The following is a 21,619-nucleotide window of genomic DNA, read 5'->3' on the forward strand; positions in this document are numbered from 1 at the left end:
GACGATAGCCCGTGCTCTGATCCCTGTAAGTAAATACTCTCTGGTTTACACCCCATCCATCTCCCTTATGAAGCGTTTCTCCATTACAATCGTTTCCCCCCAAAAAATGTATTAGTTTAAACTGGCCTCAGGAAACACTTCTTACAGCTAGAAAAACTTGATTTCCTAGCCATCACTGAATGCTGGCTCCACACTGCAGCTGGTCCTGCCCTCATGCTAGCAGTGTGGATAGAACAGAGACCCGAAGCGGAGGCCTCGCTATAATAGCCAAAACCCATCTAGCTATGAGACTTGCCCCGCCACCCAATTCCGAATCCTGTGAATCCCTCACCGCCAAATGACCTATCGGCGGCACCCAAACTCTTACCATCCATCTTCTTTACAAATCCCCCAGCCCCTTGGGGTCATTTGAGGACGACCTAACCACCATCCGCTCTGACAACATAAAAAATACATCCCAAAGCCTCCTTCTAGGCGATTTGAACCTGGGGTTCAAAGACCCTAAAGACCAGCATGCCGCACTAATCGCTGGCACCCTGGCAAAACTAGACTTCAATCAAACAGTGACTCTTCCCACCCATATCAAAAGCAGAACTCTTGATTGGGTGGCTGACTGTACCTGCTATGACTCCATTACCTCCAGCTCTCCACAGTTATGGTGTGACCATTACCTCCTAACCTTCTCATTTGTGGCCTTAACACTGACCCCCACAAACAACCCTCTGGCCCCTGCCATTCCCACCAGGAACAAAAGAAACATCACAGGCCAAAAACGTGTCCCTCTTACTCTACCAACACTGAACTCACTAACAGAGTCCACTGAACCCCTAACCCTTGTCGATGAATATAACAGAATAATGACCGCAGCTCTAGACTCTAGGCCCTAGAAAAGTGAACAGATATGGAGACAATCACCCTCATATGACAATAAGGTCACCCTCAGCAATATAATCGCCCACTACAAGAAAGAAATTCTACTAGCAAACAAGACTCCTACAACCAGAGAATTTCTCAAGCGAACTCAAGCAGAAAAGAACTGTTCACAATCCTTAAAGAACTAGAAAATCCTATCCCAGTCCCAGACACTTGCATGAAAGATAAAAGCTGGTGTACCAGTATCCAAAATGCCCTCTGCAACAAAGTAGCGTCCCTCCAGGTTTAGATTGCCAATAAAAAAGAAATCCTTCACCACCTGACCCCTCTAGTCAGCACGTCTAGGCCCACACAAAACCCCACACAACGCTTTAGCTTCTCTAAAGTAACAATCCCAGAGGTTGAAAAAGTCATACTCACCCTCAAACCGTCGAACTGCCAAGGCAAACCATGCCCATCCCAAATTATTAAAGAGGCGGCCAGAGACCTATCACCCTTCATCTCGAAGCTCATTGACGCCTTCTTCTCCACTGGTACTATCTCCAGCAACCTCAAGGAGTCTTGGGTTCTCCCACTACTCAAAAAACAATCATTGGACCCCTCTATACCCACTAATTACAGACCCATCACCACAGTTCCCTTCCTGCTCAAAATCCTAGACAAGGTAGCATACCTCCAAATACAGCAATACTTAGAACAAAACCATCTCTTAGGAGTCTGCCAGTCTGGCTTCAGACCACAACACGGGACTGAAACAGTGCTGATAGACCTCAAGGCACAAATTGACACACTTAGAGACAATGGTAAAACTGCACTGTTACTTCTCCTCGACCTATCAGCGGCGTTTGACTTAGTAGACCACAAAATCCTCTGCAACCACCTGGATTCGGCCACACACTTCTCACAAGAAGCAATAGGCTGGATACAATAATTTCTTAATAACAGGACCATGCATGTCTTCTCACCCTCAGCATCTGCCAACCCAATCCCCATTACCTGCGGGGTGCCCCAGGGATCATGTGTCTCTCCTACCACGTACAATATATTCACAAAGCCCCTTTTCGATGATCTTGATGGTCTTGGTATCACCTACACTAATTATGTCAATGATACCCAGATCCTCATATCACTGATGGGAGATTATGACAAGGATTTAGCCTTGGTGTATACCTTATCATCCAGGCATGGATGGCCCCTCATGGCCTGTGCATGAATGATGACAAGACTGAGCTGTCAGGATCTTCAATCTTCTTCTTCTGGCACAGAGGCAGCACAAACACCTGCCTCCCCGTTGGGTTTTGGTACCTGAGCTTAAGTTGCTACAGGCCACCGCAACCCTTCAGGGAAAGAGGGTTAGGGTTCGTAAAGTGGATAGGTAGGGGGATTTCAGGAACACCGGAAAGAAGGCTAGGTAAGCTTGATGGACAGGTAGGGGGTGATTAGGGAAACATGCTCCTCAGCCCCTGCTTCTGAGCTGAAGATCTACGCCCTCACACTCCTGCGCACTGCACCCACACACTGTACACCTTGTGAGAGTGAGCCTTTGTACTGGAACCCTCTAACCAGAACACTGCCTCAAAAGGCACAAAAACATATACAGTCTTTAACTGTGCCCTCACATTACTTCTTGTAAGGCTTTGACACTTCTCCCCACATTACATCATGTAGGCTTCAGGTTTTGCAGTTTCATCAAGCGAATGGACAAAGCCCCCACATTACGTCATGCACGGAATGCCCCAAGTCATGAAAAACACATAAACACTTAGCTTTGTGTTTGCTGTGAGTTTTGGGATCTCCTGGACCCTTTTCGTGCTGGTTGGGCTTCGTTCGCCACTGAAAGGGATATAAATTAGAGTCAGATGGGTGCACGTACTCTCGCTCGCTCCCTCATACAGTTCGCCCCTTCTCAAGCGTGCGGTCGGTTCGTGCCTTGACCACGCTTCACTTAGTTCAAAACATATCACCAAATTCCCAACATATAATGCCCTTTCATGCATGCGCTGCCCATGCCGGGTTCATTAGGAAGCCTGCGTGCGTATCAGTATGCAGTTTGTAGTTCTGAACATGCTCGGGTTATGCGCTGCTGTTAGTAAGGCTGAGCGGGCTCCTCTCGCCAACCGCTGCGCATGTAAAACAGAGAGCGGTACTTGTCTCGCTTGTCACGTGGGGCCTGGGGTTCTCTGCAAGCGAGCGGATGCCCGCGTAGGCGTGCCAGTTGGAGCTTCGTAAAACACGTCCTTCCTAGTTGCCGGTCGGAATTGCGAGCAGTGCTTGCTGGGCACGGCTTGCGTATGCGCGGCTGTGCGGGCGTGGCCGGGGGCGTGGCTATCTTCTCCCCAGCAGGCTCGTGCTGCACACGGCCTGCTGGGTAATGTAGTCTTCGGGCTGTTCTCCACCCTTGGGCTTCAGATCTACAAAAAGGGTGGAGAACACGCCTGGAGAATAATGTTGGATGCCGCAGTGCCTCCCTCCTCCCCTCAACACCTACCACAGGAATGGCCAAGCCCACTCCTGACTGAGACCTGACATGAGCTCATAATCCTCGGCACCACCTCCAACATCAACAAACTTGGCCATATCTACACCAACTTTATAATAGATGGTAATACCAACAAAGAAGCCAAAGAAGTCAAAACTTTAGGCTTCTACCTTGACGCCACCCTCTCCTTCAACAGACAGGTCAACTCCATGGCCTCCATCACCACCTGTAAGCTAATCAGAGCAGCTAAGCCCTTCCTTTCCACCAACAGCTGCACCACCCTGGCAAGAGCCCTAATTTGATAAAAACTGGACTATTGTAATGCCTTATAACTGGTGGCTAACAAATACATCACCAACGAAATCCAGATTCTACAAAACAATGCTCAAAGAGCAGCATTGAGCATCTCCAAAAAAGATCATATCTCTGACATAAGGAGATCGAAAAAATTGGCTCACCACAAAGGATAAAATCTCACTGAAAGTAGCCTCACTCACACACAAATGCCTTAACAACGCCGCCCCATGCTACCTCATAGACAGATTCAAGAGGCATGCTTCCAATGGCCCTACAAGAACTGCCAACTCCAATCTTCTTACAGTGCCCAGGGTAAAACTATTCTAAACTGGAGGAAACAGTTTCCTGGTGAAAGCCGCCCAGCTGTGGAACTCCCTTTCTCCTGCCTTAAGGGTAGATCAAACATACCCACATTTCAGGCACAATTTCATTCACTGGATTAAGGAAAATGACCGCTAAAAGATAGTTCGCCCCACACCGACGCCACCATACCATCCATGTCTGCATCTTCTTTGCCTGTATGTATTTTCCTATCGTGTTTTCTACTTTTTGACCATTTGCCTCTCTGAACCTGTTATCCTTATTCCCTGTGTATACAATCGGTATATGTCTGTATATAACTGTACAGCACTGTAACCAAAGCTGAAAATGTTCTTGTTGCTTTCTGCGCCCTGATACCCTCGGGTATGGTGCACATTATAAATAATAAAACAAACAAACTTCAAACTATCAAAGACTAACTTCACATGGAGCCGCCACCTGTTTCCATTGTTTGCATAGTTTGTGACGTCAGAAATAAAAGCAATCATGGCAAATGTGTGTATATTCCTCTGGCGCCATATGCAAACTGTTAAATGTACACAAGTCAAAAGATACATCTGTATTTACACGTGCACAACCTGCAATCACTCCCTGAATGAGTTCAACTCTCACAGGTTCCTGTTGTGGTGGAATGGCCTCGTTTTGGGGTCAGGGGCTGGGGGATGGGAGGGGTCACACTGACATCTCTCGGGGTGAGAGGGTGAGATATTGACACATGCATTGATCACTTCCTGGATCCCCATCAGCCAGATTCTGATCAGTTATTTACTATCTCATTTTCCACTAAAACCCTAGGGTTGTTTTGTCCTATTAAGGTTGCACCCCCGATCGGAGGCACCCACGATCCCATTAAAATATCTGCCCCATTCTCAGTGCCCTCCTGCAATGGAGTAGGAAGTGCCAGTTCTCAGTGTCTTCATGCCATGAAGAAGTGCCAGTGCTCAGTGCCCTCCTGCCATGGAGCAGGAAGTGCCAGTTCTCAGTGCCCTCCTGCCATGGAGTAAGAAGTGCCAGTGCTCAGTGTCCTCCTGCCATGGAGTAGGAAGTGCCATTTCTCATTGCCCTCCTGCCACGGAGCAAGAAGTGCCAGTTCCCAGTGCCCTCCTGCCATGGAGTAAGAAGGGCCAGTTCCCAGTGCCCTCCTGCCATGGAGTAAGAAGTGCCAGTTCCCAGTGCCCCCCTGCCATGGAGTAAGAAGTGTTAGTTCTCAGTGCGCTCCTGCCATGGAACAAGAAGTGCTAGTTCCCAGTGCCCTCCTGCCATGGAGTAAGAAGTGTTAGTCCTCAGTGCCCGCCTGCCATGGAGTAGGAAGTGCCAGCTCTCAGCGCCTTCCTGCCATGGAGTAAGAAGTGCCAGTTCCCAGTGCCCTCCTGCCATGGAGTAAGAAGTGTTAGTCCTCAGTGCCCTCCTGCCATGGAGTAGGAAGTGCCAGCTCTCAGTGCCTTCCTGCCATCGATTAAAAAGTGCCAGCTCTCAGCGCGTTCCTGCCATGGAGTAAGAAGTGCCAGTTCCCAGTGCCCTCCTGCCATGGAGTAAGAAGTTTTAGTCCTCAGTGCCCTCCTGCCATGGAGTAGGGACTGCCAGCTCTCAGTGCCTTCCTGCCATGGATTAAGAAGTGCCAGTTCTCAGTGCCCTCCTGTCATCGAGTAAGAAGTGTCAGTTCTCAGTGCTCACCTGCCATGGAGTAAGAAGTGCCAGTTCTCTGTGCTATCCTGCCATGGAGTAAGTGCCAGTCCTCAGTGCCCTCCTGCCATGGAGTAGGAAGTGCCAGCTCTCAGTGCCTTCCTGCCATGGATTAAGAAGTGCCAGTTCTCAGTGCCCTCCTGTCATGGAGTAAGTGTCAGTTCTCAGTGCTCAACTGCCATGGAGTCAGAGGTGCCAGTTCCCAGAGCCTGGTAGAGCCTCTTTAGGGAATCGCTCACTGAGGTCAGTGGCTGCTCTGCCGATGGTGCTCCAGGAGTTGGTTGGAGAGGATCACATGGCGTGGGGGCAGCGCGCCTGGGAGTGAGGCTAGGGCACCACACGCCTCTATTGTAGACCCTTTGAGTGGGATGAATAGACCCGCAGTGTGGGAAGCTCTGAGAGACGTGGGCTCCAAGCCCTGCTGCCCAAAGCAGGGCCCAGTCACCCATCAATCTAAATGACACGTGCAGGAAACTGAGGGTGCAAGAGGCGAGGCCAGAACACACAGCGAGGGGCTGCCACAACCCGCATCTGACTGCAGTCCTGGGAGATGACAAACAGGAGCTGAGACACACAATGGGGTGCTCTCAGCAGACGCCACGCTAGGTGTAGTTTAATTGGTCTGGCACCCGGGGTGCCGTACTCCTGAAGTGCACATCTGCCGGCCGGAAGTGGCAGAAAGGTCAAGGGCAATATCCAGAGGCTATAAAAGCCTTCCACTATATGCTTCCCAGGAGCTGCTGGCATACGGAGGGAGATGCCCAGGTGGGCTTCGGTTCTGGGGCTCCCTGCTGAGTGAAATGCCCTTAGACTGACCCCGCCTGCAGTCCTCGGCCTCTAACTCCAATCCTCTGTTGTGTTATGCGATAGAGTCTTACATGGCGTGACTTTGCCATTTTCACCCCCTCTTGTTGCTCGGGGGACCTGCAAGTGATGGTTTGGAATTGGTTGTGGTGGGAAGTTACCAGGAATCTTGCTGTTGTGCTGTTACATGTAGCTTGATATTGACCAGGCTGTTTGGGCATGGAAGCTTCTGGGTAGTCTTGGTGCCCCGGTGACCGGTGAGACAAGGCCTGGTCATGGCCAGGAGGGTAGGGTCATGTTTTATGTCAAGTGTGAACGTGTGTGGTGACCCAATCAGGCTCATGCAATCAAGTCACGTGCTTGGCAGTTGGAGTCAGGCGTGTGTGCTATGGAGAGTTATGGTCGCATTGAGGGATGTAGAGTCGGTTGGGGTGGGGGTTGAGGGGCTGGAAGGTTAGTTGGTAGTTAGTGTTAACTGTGGGCAGTGTAATGCCAGGGTGCCACTCCAAATGGAGATCGACCCATATAAAGTGGACTTTTCTTTGCCTGCAATTGCAAGACCCCCAGGTTGTCACTGGCGATCCGTCAGGGTGGCACTGCCATTCGTTCTGTGGTGCTCTTGCTGCGTGCTGCCATTCACAGGGTTCCAGGAGATGTGCGAGCCTCAATAACACAGATCTGTAAAGTGTTGCAAGTGCTGCATTCACAGTGATGAGCCCGGCACATCCTCCCCCGTGCTCATCCTCCCCGTGCCCATCCTCTCCGTGCCCATCCTCAACTGTGCCCATCCTCCCGTGCCCATCCTGCCCATCCTCCTCCGTTCCCATCCTCCCCAGTGCCCATCCTCCCCCGTGCCCATCCTCCCCCGTGCCCATCCTCCACAGTGCCCCCGGAATGATGTTAGGCCTCAGTGCGCTCAGTCCACAGCGCAGCTCCTCATTAATTAGTATTTCGATTATTAAGTGTTCCAATCATGCCCTGTTGCGATTCTTGGAATCTCTCATTCCATTCTCACTGTTCCGGGCAAAACGCACATTTGTTTAATCTAAGACACAATCCTTATGGAGAGTCACACCGGTGCCGTCAGATCAGCCTGAGTGCAGGTGTGTGTTTATTTTAAAAGTGCCTGCCAGAGAGGAAAGGTGAGCCATATTCTCACCCCTTATAACCAGTGATGGGAGTGGCACTAACATTGCATGAGTGAAACATGATCAATACACAGTAATGGAAATCAAAGAAAGCAACGAGGAAGTAATAGATGCACAATGTCATTTTATTGAGCTCTTTCTTCCTTGCACAGGGTCACATTCTCGGAGATTGCTGCACATTTCTCATAAATGAGGACGACTGAAGAATCCCATGAAAGTCACACAATGTCACAGACATTTTCCATCCATGAGCAAGGGGATAAAACAGGACATCCTTATATCTGATGCAGAGCCAATCGTGTCCCTGAGATAATTGCAATCCTACAAACATTGCATCTCCCAGGACAGACCCACTGCCAGTCACTGAGATGCCACTATCTGGCTGAGAGCCCCCCCCCCCCCCACACTGGCCATCTTTATAAAAGATAACACAGCATTGCATAACACATGGCAATAACAATGCTTCTAAAATGAAGCCTCGCCACTGGGAGAATTGTTCCTCCTTTTCCTTCATCCACATTGAATGATAAACTTTGAGAATACAGAATACATGTGCACATTGTCACATACATGTTCAGAGATTATTCACATATCTCCAACATACCAGGAACACACTTTGCCTTCACAGAAGGCAGGGATTTTGTATTACATTTTCATTGAAAATACCAGAAATCAATATTGATATCAAGGGGGTCATAACCCCGAACAGCATCTAAGGCCCTTATATTACACATGTATGTGGTACTAATGAAAAGCCAACACTGGGGAGAATTCTTCCTCCTTTTCCTTCATCCACATTGAATGATAAACGCCCAGAATACAGAATACATGTGCACATTGTCACATACATGCTCAGAGATAATTCACATATCTCCACCAGAGCTGAAACACACTTTGCCTTCATAGAAGGCAGCGATTTTGTGATACATTTTCATTGGAAATACAATATTTCAAAGCTGATGAACAAGGTCAAGACCCCAACATCACACAGATCAATAAATGACTGATCATCATGTAATGTACACATGTCGATGAATATGAATGATAAACACACACTGAACATGCATCAGGGCCCGATCCAAGGCCCTTGTATCACACATGCATGTGCTACTGATCACTGCAAATAGATCAATGAATCTGCAGTGCCTGCACACAGTGCACACACACAGTGCACACAGCGCACACAGCGCACATCCTGTGAGGATATTAAACATGTTTACATGTAAATGCACTCCTTAACCGGAAGTTACTGGATGACAAGCAGAGCATTGCCAAAATACAGGAATAATATCAGACAGGAGTGATATTCTAAGAGTGACATTTAGATAATTCGCAGCTTCAGGATGAATATTTTATACAAACATCTTCTGCAATGAAGATACATTTCAAGGAATAACTTGGCCTCATTTTCGTAAATAATGAGTTTGTTATTTTCAACCAACCCTTCCTACAAGGATCTAACGTTCACCCTATGTTTATCCTGCAAGGATATAATTCACAGAGTGTCCATCCCACAGGGATATCACCAGTGCTGGTCATTGGGCCGGCTCTCGGCGGATCCGAGATCCGGCACCAGATGTGTAGCCGGATCTCGGGATCCGGCCAGAGTCAGCCGCCCAAGCCCATGAACCGCGCTGGAAAAAAGAAAAAGAAAAAAAAAAAGCGTCTGCGACGGCAGCATTGCCGTTTACCGCGGCTTTGGCACTGATGTGTAATTCACAATGCTCACTACATGTACAACTGAAAGGAGTCAGTTGTACATGTAGCGAGCATTATGCTTTACATACCAGTGCCAGAGCTGCATAAAAAGCAATGCTGCCCTCGCGGGCGTTTTTATTTTTCGTTTTCTTTTTTTGGCACAACAAAATGAGCCAGTGCTCATCAAGGGGGCCTGGCCTAACTGCAGGGGTCCTGCTGGCCCGTTAGGCCATGCTCCCCCGAGGAACCCCGGCTCAATGGGCCACTGGCACCCCTGCCAGGCAGCCTTTTGTATTGATCAACACCCTCTCCCCCTTGAGGAGAGGGTGTTGATCTCTGCATTTATTTTCTATAGGCTTGCCTGGCAGGGGACAGGGCCTCGCCTATTCAGCCTTAATGGTGGTGTCGCCCCTTGCCAGCTGGGTAGGGGCAGCATCACCATTAAAGCTGAAAAGGTGAGGCCCCTGGAAGCAGAGGCCTTGTTCCTTAAGACTGAAACTCCAGGGAATCCGCTGGAGCTTCAGTATTTAGAAAGCAAGGCCTCTGCTTCCAGCAGCCTCACGTTTTCTCCATAATGGTGGCGCCGGCCCACGTGCATCACTTGATTAAAGGGATGCCTCGCAGGTGCGACGCCACCATGATGGCTGAAAGGCATTTTTTTCTGGAGCCTGAAGCTTTTGCACAGAGGGAGTGCTTCAGGCTTCAGAAAAAAATAATTTTCGTGTAGTGGCCGGGGCTGGCAGGGGAGATTAGTGGGCCCGACAGTGCCCCGCCTCAAATCGAAATTTCAGAGCCTGCTGGGGCTGAGCTCAGGCAGGCCCCGTCCCACTTAAAGCCCTGGCCGGCGGTAAAAGGCAATGTTGTCTTTGTTGGCGCTTTTTTTTTCTTTCTTTTTTTTATCTGACCGGATGGCCACTACCAACCCCGCCCCCTCTAGACCACACCCCCTCTGTCCCCCCAAATCCTCCCCCACCCCGGCACTTGTGGGATCCCCCACCACATTTTTTCCATTTCCACCACTGGATATCACATCGCCATCACTGCACCTCTGGAAGTGCAGTAAACTCACCCGGGCCGAGCGCGGCCGGGTACACACATGAGAAGGCGTATTCTCAACTCAGAGAGGACCAGGGCCTCTGAACAAGTCCCAAGTTCCTCCATTATCAGAAGAAAAGTCCATGGCCGCACCCCCTGCATTACCAGGGTCTCCACGGGGCTCTGGGGCTGTCCTGGGCTGGCTCTTTAGTGCTGCTCGGGCAGGACGGAGGCCGAGAAGGACTCACAGCCTCTGCTGCAGCCGCAGGCCTATGGAGGGCGCTCAGCAGCTTCACCCCGGTCTCCATGGGGGCTCCATGGAAGGAGAGGAAGTGCAGAGAGTCCTGGAGGCACCTGGAGTGACCTTCACTGGCGGCCATTGCTGAAAGGAAATAGAAGAAGGACATTCATGATTGATTCATTTACACAAGATGTAAACGCAATGTACACATTTTAGACTATAAGATAAGATTTAAGGGATAAGGGGCCACCTGTCAAAGGTTAACATTTCTATAGGATGCCTTATACACAGTTTGAAAGATTAAGCTATAGTCAAAGTTCATGGCACATTGCTGTGCCTACAACTTTGGAATTTCTCATTTTTTTGACATTTAAATAGTTCCAAGCTCCAGACAATGGGAGTGACATGTCGTAAAGTCTCTCTATAGGTGGATAATGGGCAGCAGGGGAGGGCGGTGGATGAAAGGAGGGAGTGGGGGCAGAGGAGTTACTACAGAAAGAAGAGGGGATAGACACAGAAAGAGAAGCAACACAGGGAGGGATTGTGGAGAGGGGGCACCGGAGGAAAGAGAGAAAAACGGGTGTAGGGCGCGAGCGGGAGTGAGGGAGGGGTAAGGAAACGCGGGGAGGCTGTATCCGTAGTTATGGGAGGGAGGGGAGAGAGGGGAGAGTTGGAGAGAGGGGAGGGAGGGAGGTGTAACCTGTGGAATACTAGTCATAACCAGGCACTGCAAATGCACGTGCTCCTGCAGAGAAGCGCTTTCCTTTTCTAACTCCCTGCATTATTTGGGAGGCGTATAGGCAGGAGCTTATCTGCAGGTGTATTTAATCATGCGTGTATTTAAGGCAGTGTATTATAAACTGGTAAACCGGGGACTTAAGGACACATGACCGCTGTCATGCACACGTTGCTTCTCTGGGGCTGATGTACTAAATTAAAATCGTTTTACCACCGACACCTATCCCACCCCCCCAGCGCTCCTGCTGCACCCCCTGCAATGTTACCCCTTGCCTTTCAGTCCTCTCACCTGGTGCTGCTGTCTGCACGCGCTGGGCCAGTACTCTCACGGCCATTTCCAGGATATCCGCTTTCTCTGCTTTGGGCGGAAGCTCCTGGTCCCCAAACTCTCTCTGCAGTAACACCCTCAGCTGCTCGATGCTGCTGTTGATTCGCTCTCTCCTCATCTTCTCAACCGCCGGTTTCCTCAACTGCAGAAACAAAAGGAACGCTCCTTATAACATGCGTCTCACATATAAATACAGACATTTGCAAAATAAATACCACAGACCCCTAGTTTAAACTATCATAATATATTTTCGACCAAATGTTAAGTGCAATAATGTATATCAATGCATTTATTTGCAGGTTCTATTTCAGCAAGTCATATAATCTATCGTTATTTTCCAGCCTCTTACCTTTCTAATGCCTCTGCCCTCGAGCTCCTGCCCATACTGTTCCAAGGTGCAGAAAGGCGCCATCCTGCCCAGCCTGGGGTGAAGGGCTGCTTCTCTGTAGTGAGGCCACAGTGATCTGAAGAGCTCCCTCCCTCCAGCCCTATTTATCCCCCTCAGCTGCAGGGAAATGTGTGGGGCTGCGACTGGGGAGAGGTTCCCACACTCAGCAGCCAATCAGAGAGCAGCAGGAACAATAGAAGTGTGTCCCATTACAGGGCGAGAGGCAGGGGAGCATCTGGGACCCGACACAATGCACCCGAGTGTGGGTAAGACCCGCACCTCTAAAGGGATCAGTGACAAGGCTTGTGGCAGTGCCCCCGAGCCTCTTGTCTTGAGGCCAGTCAGTTTCCATGGGTAGCCGGTTAAACGTGTTTGCATAGGAGACTAGACACTTACCTCCTTTCCGGAGCGTTAACAATTCCCGGTCCTTGATTAGGGTTGCAGCCCTGCAATTAAAAATCTTGCCAAATTCCTCTAGAAACGAGTCCCAGTCATATAACAAGGCATCATTCTTGGGGACTAAAGGCGTGGCCCATGAAGCAGCGTCACCTGTGAGGTATGAAATCACAAACGCAGTGCGCAACTGCGCAGTTCGGAAAATCGCAGGCTTAGTAAGAAAGTGTAGTTGACACTGCATGACAAACTGATTGAAACACTGCGGATCCCCATGATATCTTTCTGGTGTCGCCAAAGGTAGTGGTGGATCTGTGGAGACTTGCACCTGTACTGGAGCGGGAGAGGGCGCTCTGCGTAAAGGAGTTGCCTGGGCTTGGCTCTGAATGGTTAGGGTATGGACCTGTCCTGCCAGGGTTTGGTAGTCCTGCCTGGTAGCTGCTAGTTCTGCTTTTAGCTCCTGTAGGAGTGCTACCACCTCAGCCATGATTTGTGCTGCGCGCGCAGCCTGATTATATACTTGGCCTCGCAATTCTGTCAGGATCTTCAATCTTGTTCTTCTGGCGCAGAGGCAGCACAAACACCTGCCTCCCCGTTGGGTTTTGGTACCTGAGCTTGTGTTACTACAGGCCACCGAACCCTTCGGGGAAAGAGGGCTAGGGTTCGTAGAGTGGATAAGTAGGGGGATTTCAGGAACACCGGAAAGAGGGGTATGTGAGCTTGATGGACAGGCAGGGGGTGGTTAGGGAAACTTGCTCCTTGGCCCCTGCTTCTGAGCTGAAGATCTATGCCCTCACACTCCTGCACACTGCACCCACACACTGTACACCTTGTGAGAGTGAGCCTTTGTATTGGAACCCTCTAACCAGAACACTGCCTCAAAAGGCACAAAAACATACACAGTCTTTAACTGTGCCCTCACATTACTTCATGTAAGGCTTTGACACTTCTCCCCACATTACATCATGTAGGCTTCAGGTTTTGCAGTTTCACCAAGCAAATGGACAAAGCCCCCACATTACGTCATGTACGGAATGCCCCAAGTCATAAACAACACATAAACACTTAGCTTCATATTTGCTGCAAGTTTTGGGATCCCCTGGACCCTTTTCGTGCTGGTTGGGCTAAGAGCCGTCCCTCAGCTTTGTTCGCCACTGAAAGGGATAGAAATTAGAGTCAGATGTGTGCACATGCTCTCGCTCACTCCCTCATACAGTTAGCCCCTTCTCAAGCGCGCGGTCGGTTCGTGCCTTGACCACTGTTCACTTAGTTCAAAACACATCACCAAGTTACCAACATATAATGCCCTTTCATGCATGTGCTGCCCATGCCGGGTTCATTAGGAAGCCTGCGTGCGTATCAGTATGCAGTTTGTAGTTCTGAACATGCTTCGGTTATGCGCTGATGTTAGTAAGGCTGAGCGGGCTCCTCTCGCCAACCGCTGCGCATGTAAAACAGTGAGCGGTACTTATCTCTCTTGTCATGTGGGGCCTGGGGTTCTCTGCAGGTGGGCGGATGCCCCGCGTCGGCGTGCCAGTTGGAGCTTCGGAAAACACGTCCTTCCTAGTTGCCGGTCGGAATTGCGAGCAGCGCTTGCAGGGCGCGACTCGCGCATGCGCGTTTGTGCGGGCGTGGCCGGGGGCGTGGCTATCTTCTCCCCAGCAGGCTCGTGCTGCACACAGCCTGCTGGGTAATGTAGTCTTTGGGCTATTTTCCACCCTTGGGCTTCAGATCTACAAAACGGGTGGAGAACACGCCTGGAGAATAATGTTGGATGCCGCAGGGCCTCCCTCCTCCCCTCAACACCTACCACAGGAATTACCAAGCCCATTCCTGACTGAGACCTGACATGAGCTCATAATCCTCAGCACCACCTCCAACATCAACAAACTTGGCCATATCTACACCAACTTTATAATAGATGGTAATACCAACAAAGAAGCCAAAGAAGTCAAAACTTTAGGCTTCTACCTTGACGCCACCCTCTCCTTCATCAGACAGGTCAACTCCATGGCCTCCACCACCACCTGTAAGCTAATGAGAGCAGCCAAGCCCTTCCTTTCCGCCAACAGCTGCACCACCCTGGCAAGAGCCCTAATTTGATAAAAACTGGACTATTGTAATGCCTTATAACTGGGGGCTAACAAATACATCACCAACGAAATCCAGATTCTACAAAACAATGCTCAAAGAGCAGCATTGAGCATCTCCAAAAAAGATCATATCTCTGACATAAGGAGATCGAAAAAATTGGCTCACCACAAAGGATAAAATCTCACTGAAAGTAGCCTCACTCACACACATGTGCCTTAACAACGCCGCCCCATGCTACCTCATAGACATATTCAAGAGACATTCTTCCAATGGCCCTACAAGAACTGCCAACTCCAATCTCCTTACAGTGCCCAGGTTAAAACTATCCAAAACTGGAGGAAGCAGTTTCCCGGTGAAAGCCGCCCAGCTGTGGAACTCCCTTCCTCCCGCCTTAAGGGTAGATCAAACATACCCACATTTAAGGCACAATTTCATTCACTGGGAAAATGACCACTAACGCATAGTTCGCCCCACACCGACGCCACCATACCATCCATGTCTGCATCTTCTTTGCCTGTATGTATTTTCCTATTGTGTTTTCTACTTTTTGACCATTTGCCTCTCTGAACCTGTTATCCTTATTCACTGTGTATACAATCGGTATATGTCTGTATATAACTGTACAGCACTGTAACCAAAGCTGAACCTTTTCTTGTTGCTTTCTGCGCCCTGATACCCTCGGGTATGGTGCACATTATAAATAATAAAACAACCAAACAAACTTCAAACTATCAAAGACTAACTTCAAATGGAGCCGCCACCTGTTTCCATTGTTTGCATAGTTTGTGACGTCAGAAATAAAAGCAATCATGGCAAATGTGTGTATATTCCTCTGGCGCCATATGCAAACTGTTAAATGTACACAAGTCAAAAGATACATCTTTATTTACACGTGGACAACCTGCAATCACTTCCTGACTGAGTTCAACTCTCACCGGTCCCTGTTGTGGTGGAATGGCCTCCTTTTGGGGTCAGGGGCAAGGGGTGTGGGGGGTCACACTGACATCTCTCGGGGTGAGAGAGTGAGATATAGCCTCATGCATTGATCACTTCCTGGATTCCAATCAGCCAGATTCTGATCTGTTATTTACTATCTCATTTTTCACTAAAACCCTAAGGTGGTTTTGTCCTATGAAAGTGTTGCACCCCCGTTGCCGGAGGCACCCAGGATCCCATTAAAATATCTGCCCCATTCTCAGTGCCCTCCTGCCATGGAGTGAGAAGTGCCAGTGCTCAGTGCTCTCCTGCCATGGAGTAGGAAGTGCCAGTTCTCAGTGCCCACCTGCAATGGAGTAGGAAGTGCCAGTTCTCAGTGTCTTCATGCCATGGAGTAAGAAGGGCCAGTTCTCAGTGCCCTCCTGCTATGGAGTAGGAAGTCCCAGTTCTCAGTGCCTTCATGCCATGGAGCAAGAAGTGCCAGTTCCCAGTGCCCTCCTGCCATGGAGTAAGAAGTGCCATTTCTCATTGCCCTCCTGCCATGGAGCAAGAAGTGCCAGTTCCCAGTGCCCGCCTGCCATGGAGCAAGAAGTGCCATTTCCCAGTGCTCTCCTGCCATGGAGTAAGAAGAGTTAGTTCTCAGAGCCCTCCTGCCATGGAGTAGGAAGTGCCAACTCTCAGCGCCTTCCTGCCATGGAGGAAGAAGTGCCAGTTCCCAGTGCTCTCCTGCCATGGAGTAAGAAGTGTTAGTCCTCAGTGCCCTCCTTCCATGGAGTAGGAAGTGCCAACTCTCAGCGCCTTCCTGCCATGGAGGAAGAAGTGCCAGTTCTCAGTGCCCTCCTGCAATGGAGTAAGAAGTGCCAGTTCTCAGTGCCCTCCTGCCATGGAGTAAGAAGTGCCAGTTCCCAGAGCCTCATCGCTCACTGAGGTCAGAGGCTGCTCTGCAGATGGTGCTCCAGGAGTTGGTTGGAGAGGATCACATGGCGTGGGGGCAGCGCGCCTGGGAGTGAGACTAGGGCACGACACGCCTCTATTGTAGACCCTTTGAGTAAGATGAATAGACTCGCAGTGTGGGAAGCTCTGAGAGACTCCGGCTCCAGGCCCTCCTGCCCAAAACAGGGCCCAGTCACCCATCAATCTAAATGACACGCGCAGGTAACTGAGGGTGCAAGAGGCGGGGCCAGAACACACAGCGAGGGGCTGCCACAACCCGCACCTGACTGCAGTCCTGGGAGATGACAAACAGGAGCTGAGACACACAATGGGGTGCTCTCAGCAGACGGCACGCCACGCTAGGTGTAGTTTAATTGGTCTGGCACCAGGGGTGCCGTACTCCTGAAGTGCACATCTGCCGGCCGGAAGTGGCAGAAAGGTCAAGGGCAATATCCAGAGGCTACAAAAGCCTTCCACTATATGCTTCCCAGGAGCTGCTGGCATACAGAGGGAGAGGCCCGGGCTTCGGTTCTGTGGCTCCCTGCTGAGTGGAATGCCCTTAGACTGACCCCGCCTGCAGTCCTCGGCCTCTAACATCAAGCGTCTGTTGTGTTATGCGATAGAGTCTTACATGGCGTGACTTTGCCATTTTCACCCCCTCTTGTTGCTTGGGGGACCTGCAAGTGATGGTTGTGAATTGGTTGGCGTGGGAAGTTAGCGGGAATCTTGCTGTTGTGCTGTTGCATGTAGCTTGATATTGACCAGGCTGTTTGGGCAGGGATAGCTTCTTGGTTTTTTTTGGTGCCACGGTGACCGGTGAGACAAGGCCTGGTCATGGCCAGGAGGGTAGGGTCATGTTTTATGTCAAGTGTGAACTTGTCTGGTGACCCAATCAGGCTCATGCAATCAAGTCATGTGCTTGGCAGTTGGGGTCAAGCGTGTTTGCTATGGAGAGTTTCGGTCTTATGGTAGCATTGAGGGATCTAGAGCCGGTTGGGAGTGGAGGGGGGTGGGGGGCTGGAAGGTTAGTAGGTAGTTAGGGTTAACTGTGGGCAGTGTAATGCCAGGGTGCCGCTCAAAATGGCGATCGACCCATATAAGTGGACATTTCTTTGCCTGCAATTGCAAGACCCCCAGGTTGTCACTGGGGATCCGTCAGTGTGGCACTGCCATTCGTTCTGTGGTGCTCTTGTCGCGTGCTGCCATTCACAGGGATCCAAGAGATGTGCGAGCCTTAATCACACAGATCTGTAAAGGGTTGCGGGTGCTGCATTCACTGCGATGAGCCGTGCCCATCCTCCCCGTGCCCATCCTCTCCATGCCCATCCTCTCTGTGGCCATCCTCAACTGTGCCCATCCTCCCCGTGCCCATCCTCCCGTGCTCATCCTGCCCATCCTCCTCCGTTCCCATCCTCCCCTGTACCAATCTTCCCCGTGCCCATCCTCCCCATGCCCATCCTCCCCAGTGCCCATCCTCCCCCGTGCCCATCCTCCCCGTGCCCATCCTGCCCACCCTCACCCGTGCCCATCCTCCACAGTGCCCATTCTCCCTGGTGCCCAGCTTCCCCTTTGCCCATCCTCTCAATGCCCATTCTCCCCGTGCCCATCCTCCCCCGTAATGATGGTTGACCTCAGTGCTCTCAGTCCACAGCGCAGCTCCTCATTAATAAGTTTTCCATTATTAAGTGTTCCAATCATGCCCTTTTGTGATTCTTGGAATCTCTCATTCCATTCTCACAGTTCAGGGCAAAATGCACATTTATTTAATCTAAGCCACAGTCCTTATGGAGAGTCACAGCGGTGCCGTCAGGGCAGCCTGAGTGCAGCTGTGTGTTTATTTTAAAAGTGTCTGCCAGAGAGGAAAGGTGAGCCATATTCTCACCCCTTATAACCAGTGAGGAGAGTGGCACTAAGATTGCATGAGCGAAAGATGTTTTGAGCAATACACAGTAATTGAAATAAAAGAAAGCAATGAGAAAGTAATGAATGTACAATGTCATTTTATTGAGCTCTTTCTTCCTTGCACAGGGTCACATTCTCGGAGATTGCTGCACATTTCTCATAAATTAGGATGACTGAAGAATCCCATGAAATTCACTCAATGTCACAGACATTTTCCAGCCGAGAGCAAGAGGAGAAAACAGGACATCCTTATTTCTGATGCGGAACCAATCTTATCCCTGAATGAGAACCTGCGATAATTGCAATCCTACAAACATTGCATCTCCCAGGACAGACCCACTGCCAGTCACTGAGATGCCACTATCTGGCTGAGAGCCCCCCCCCCACACTGGCCATCTTTATAAAAGATAACACAGCATTGCATAACACATGGCAATAACATTGCTTCTAAAATGAAGACTCACCACTGGGAGAATTGTTTCTCCTTTTCCTTCATCCACATTGAATGATAAACTTTGAGAATACAGAATACATGTGCACATTGTCACATACATGCTCAGAGATAATTCACATATCTCCAACATACCAGAAACACACTTTGCCTTCACAGAAGGCAGGGATTTTGTGTTACATTTTCATTGAAATTACAATATATCAAAGCTGATGAACAAGGTCATAACGCCAACATCACTAAGATCAATAAATGACTGATCATCACATGTCGATGAACATGAATGATAAACACAGACTGAACATGCATCAGGGCCCGATCCAAGGCCCTTGTATCACAAATGCATGTGCTACTGATCACTGCAAATAGATCAATGAATCTGCAGTGCATGCACACAGTGCACGCAGTGCACATCCTGTGAGGATATTAAACATGTTTACATGTAAATGCACTCCTTAAACGGAAGTTACTGGATGACAAGCAGAGCATTGCCAAAATACAGGAATAATATCAGACAGGAGTGATATTCTAAGAGTGACATTTAGATAATTCGCAGCTTCAGGATGAATATTTTATACAAACATCTTCTGCAATGAAGATACATTTCAAGGAATAACGTGGCCTCATTTTCGTAAATAATGAGTTCGTTATTTTCAACCAACCCGTCCTACAAGGATCTAACGTTCACCCTATGTTTATCCTGCAAGGATATAATTCACAGAGTGTCCATCCCACAAGGATATCACATCGCCATCACTGCACCTCTGGAAGTGCAGTAAACTCACCCGGGCCGAGTGCAGCCGGGTACAGACATGAGAAGGCGTATTCTCCAGTCAGAGAGGACCGAGGCCTCTAGAGAAGTCCCAGCTTCCTCCAGTGTCAGAAGAAAAGTCCATGGCCGCACCCCCTGCATTACCAGGGTCTCCACGGGGCTCTGGGGCTGTCCTGGGCTGGCTCTTTAGTGTTGCTCGGGCAGGACGGCGGCCGAGAAGGACACACAGCCTCTGCTGCAGCCGCAGGTCTATGGAGAGCGCTCAGCAGCTTCAACCCGGTCTCCATGGGGGCTCCATGGAGGGAGAGGAAGTGCAGAGAGTCCTGGAGGCATCTGGAGTAACCTTCACTGGCGGCCATTGCTGAAAGGAAATAGAAGAAGGACATTAATGATTGATTCATTTACACAAGATGTAAACGCAATGTACACATTTTAGACTATAAGATAAGATTTAAGGGATAAGGGGCCACCTGTCAAAGGTTAACATTTCTATAGGATGCCTTATACACAGTTTGAAAGATTAAGCTATAGTCAAAGTTCATGGCACATTGCTGTGCCTACAACTTTGGAATTTCTCAATTGTTTGAGATTTAAATAGTTCCAAGCTCCAGACAATGGGAGTGACATGTCGTAAAGTCCCTCTATATGTGGGAAATATGCAGCAGGGGAGGGCGGTGGATGAAAGGAGGGGGTGGGGCGGAGGAGTTACTACAGAAAGAAGAGGGGATAGACACAGAAAGAGAAGCAACACAGGGAGGGATTGTGGAGAGGGGGCACCGGAGGAAAGAGAGAAAAACGGGTGTAGGGCGCGAGCGGGAGTGAGGGAGGGGGTAAGGAAATGAGGGCAGGCTGTACCCATGGATATGGGAGGGAGGGGAGAGAGGGGACAGCTGGAGAGAGGGGAGGAAGCGAGGTGTAACCTGTGGAATACTAGTCATAACCAGGCACCTCAAATGCACGTGCTGCTGCAGAGAAGCGCTTTCCTTTTCTAACTCCCTGCATTATTTGGGAGGCGTGTAGGCAGGAGCTTATCTGCAGGTGTATTTAATCATACGTGTGTTTAAGGCAGTGTATTATAAACTGGTAAACTGGGGCCTTAAGGACACATGACCGCTGTCATGCACACGTTGCTTCTCTGGGGCTGATGTACTAAATTAACATCTTTTTACCACCCACACCTACCCCCCTCCCCCCAGCGCTCCAGTTGCACCCCCTGCAATGCTACCCCTTCCCTTTCAGGCCTCTCACCTGGTGCTGCTGTCTGCACGCGCTGGGCCAGGACTCTCACGGTCATTTCCAGGATATCCGCTTTCTCTGCATTGGGCGGAAGCTCCTGGTCCCCAAACTCTCTCTGCAGTAACATCCTCAGCTGCTCAATGCTGCTGTTGATCCGCTCTCTCCTCATCTTCTCAACCGCCGGTTTCCTCAACTGCAGAAACAGGAGGAACGCTCCTTATAACATGCGTCTCACATACAAAGACAGACATTTGCAAAATAAATACCAGAGACCCCTAGTTTAAAGTATTATAATATATTTTCGACCAAATGTTAAGTGCAATAATGTATATCAATGCCTATATTTGCAGGTTCTATTTCAGCAGTCATATTATCTATCGTTATGTTCCTGCCTCTTACCTTTCTAATGCCTCTGCCCTCGAGCTCCTGCCCATACTGCTCCAAGGGGCAGAAAGGCGCCATCCTGCCCAGTCGGGGGTGAAGGGCTGCTTCTCTGTAGTGAGGCCGCAGTGATCTGAAGAGCTCCCTCCCTCCAGCCCTATTTATCCCCCTCAGCTGCAGGGAAATGTGTGGGGCTGAGGCTGGGGAGAGGTTCCCACACTCAGCAGCCAATCAGAGAGCAGCAGAAACAATAGAAGTGTGTCCCATTACAGGGCGAGAGGCAGGGGAGCATCTGGGACCCGACACAATGCACCCGAGTGTGGGAAAGACCCGCCCCTCTAAAGGGATAAGTGACAAGGCTTGTGACAGTGCCCCCGGGCATCTGCCACAGGCCAAGCATTGTATGTGCCATGATCTTCACATGGGAGGAAGTGGGTGAGCGTGGGTATATCTGCTCCCTGGCACTGCAGATAAGCAGGGACAGGAAG

At 49.9% G+C, this 21,619-nt stretch overlaps 2 protein-coding genes across 2 annotated transcripts; both read right to left on the bottom strand.

Moving 5' to 3' along the window:
• Positions 1-10,499: 10,499 nt before the first annotated feature.
• Positions 10,500-12,057, bottom strand: LOC138472392 (transcription factor HES-5-like). Its single transcript, XM_069610528.1, has 3 exons — positions 11,995-12,057; positions 11,607-11,787; positions 10,500-10,720 (listed from the first exon to the last, which is right to left on the bottom strand). Exons 1-3 carry the CDS (start codon positions 12,055-12,057, stop codon positions 10,500-10,502), a joined length of 465 nt encoding a protein of 154 aa, XP_069466629.1.
• Positions 12,058-18,372: 6,315 nt separating this feature from the next.
• On the bottom strand, positions 18,373-21,345 carry LOC138472317 (transcription factor HES-5-like). The gene is made up of 3 exons (XM_069610441.1): positions 21,150-21,345; positions 20,763-20,943; positions 18,373-19,875 (listed from the first exon to the last, which is right to left on the bottom strand). The coding sequence occupies exons 1-3, from the start codon at positions 21,210-21,212 to the stop codon at positions 19,655-19,657; spliced, it is 465 nt and encodes a 154-aa protein (XP_069466542.1). The 5' UTR covers positions 21,213-21,345; the 3' UTR covers positions 18,373-19,654.
• Between the last annotated feature and the right edge of the window lie 274 nt (positions 21,346-21,619).

The sequence above is a fragment of the Ambystoma mexicanum genome, chromosome 8 (assembly GCF_040938575.1).
Source record: "Ambystoma mexicanum isolate Mex_15411 chromosome 8, UKY_AmexF1_1, whole genome shotgun sequence".
NCBI classification, from domain to species: domain Eukaryota; kingdom Metazoa; phylum Chordata; class Amphibia; order Caudata; family Ambystomatidae; genus Ambystoma; species Ambystoma mexicanum.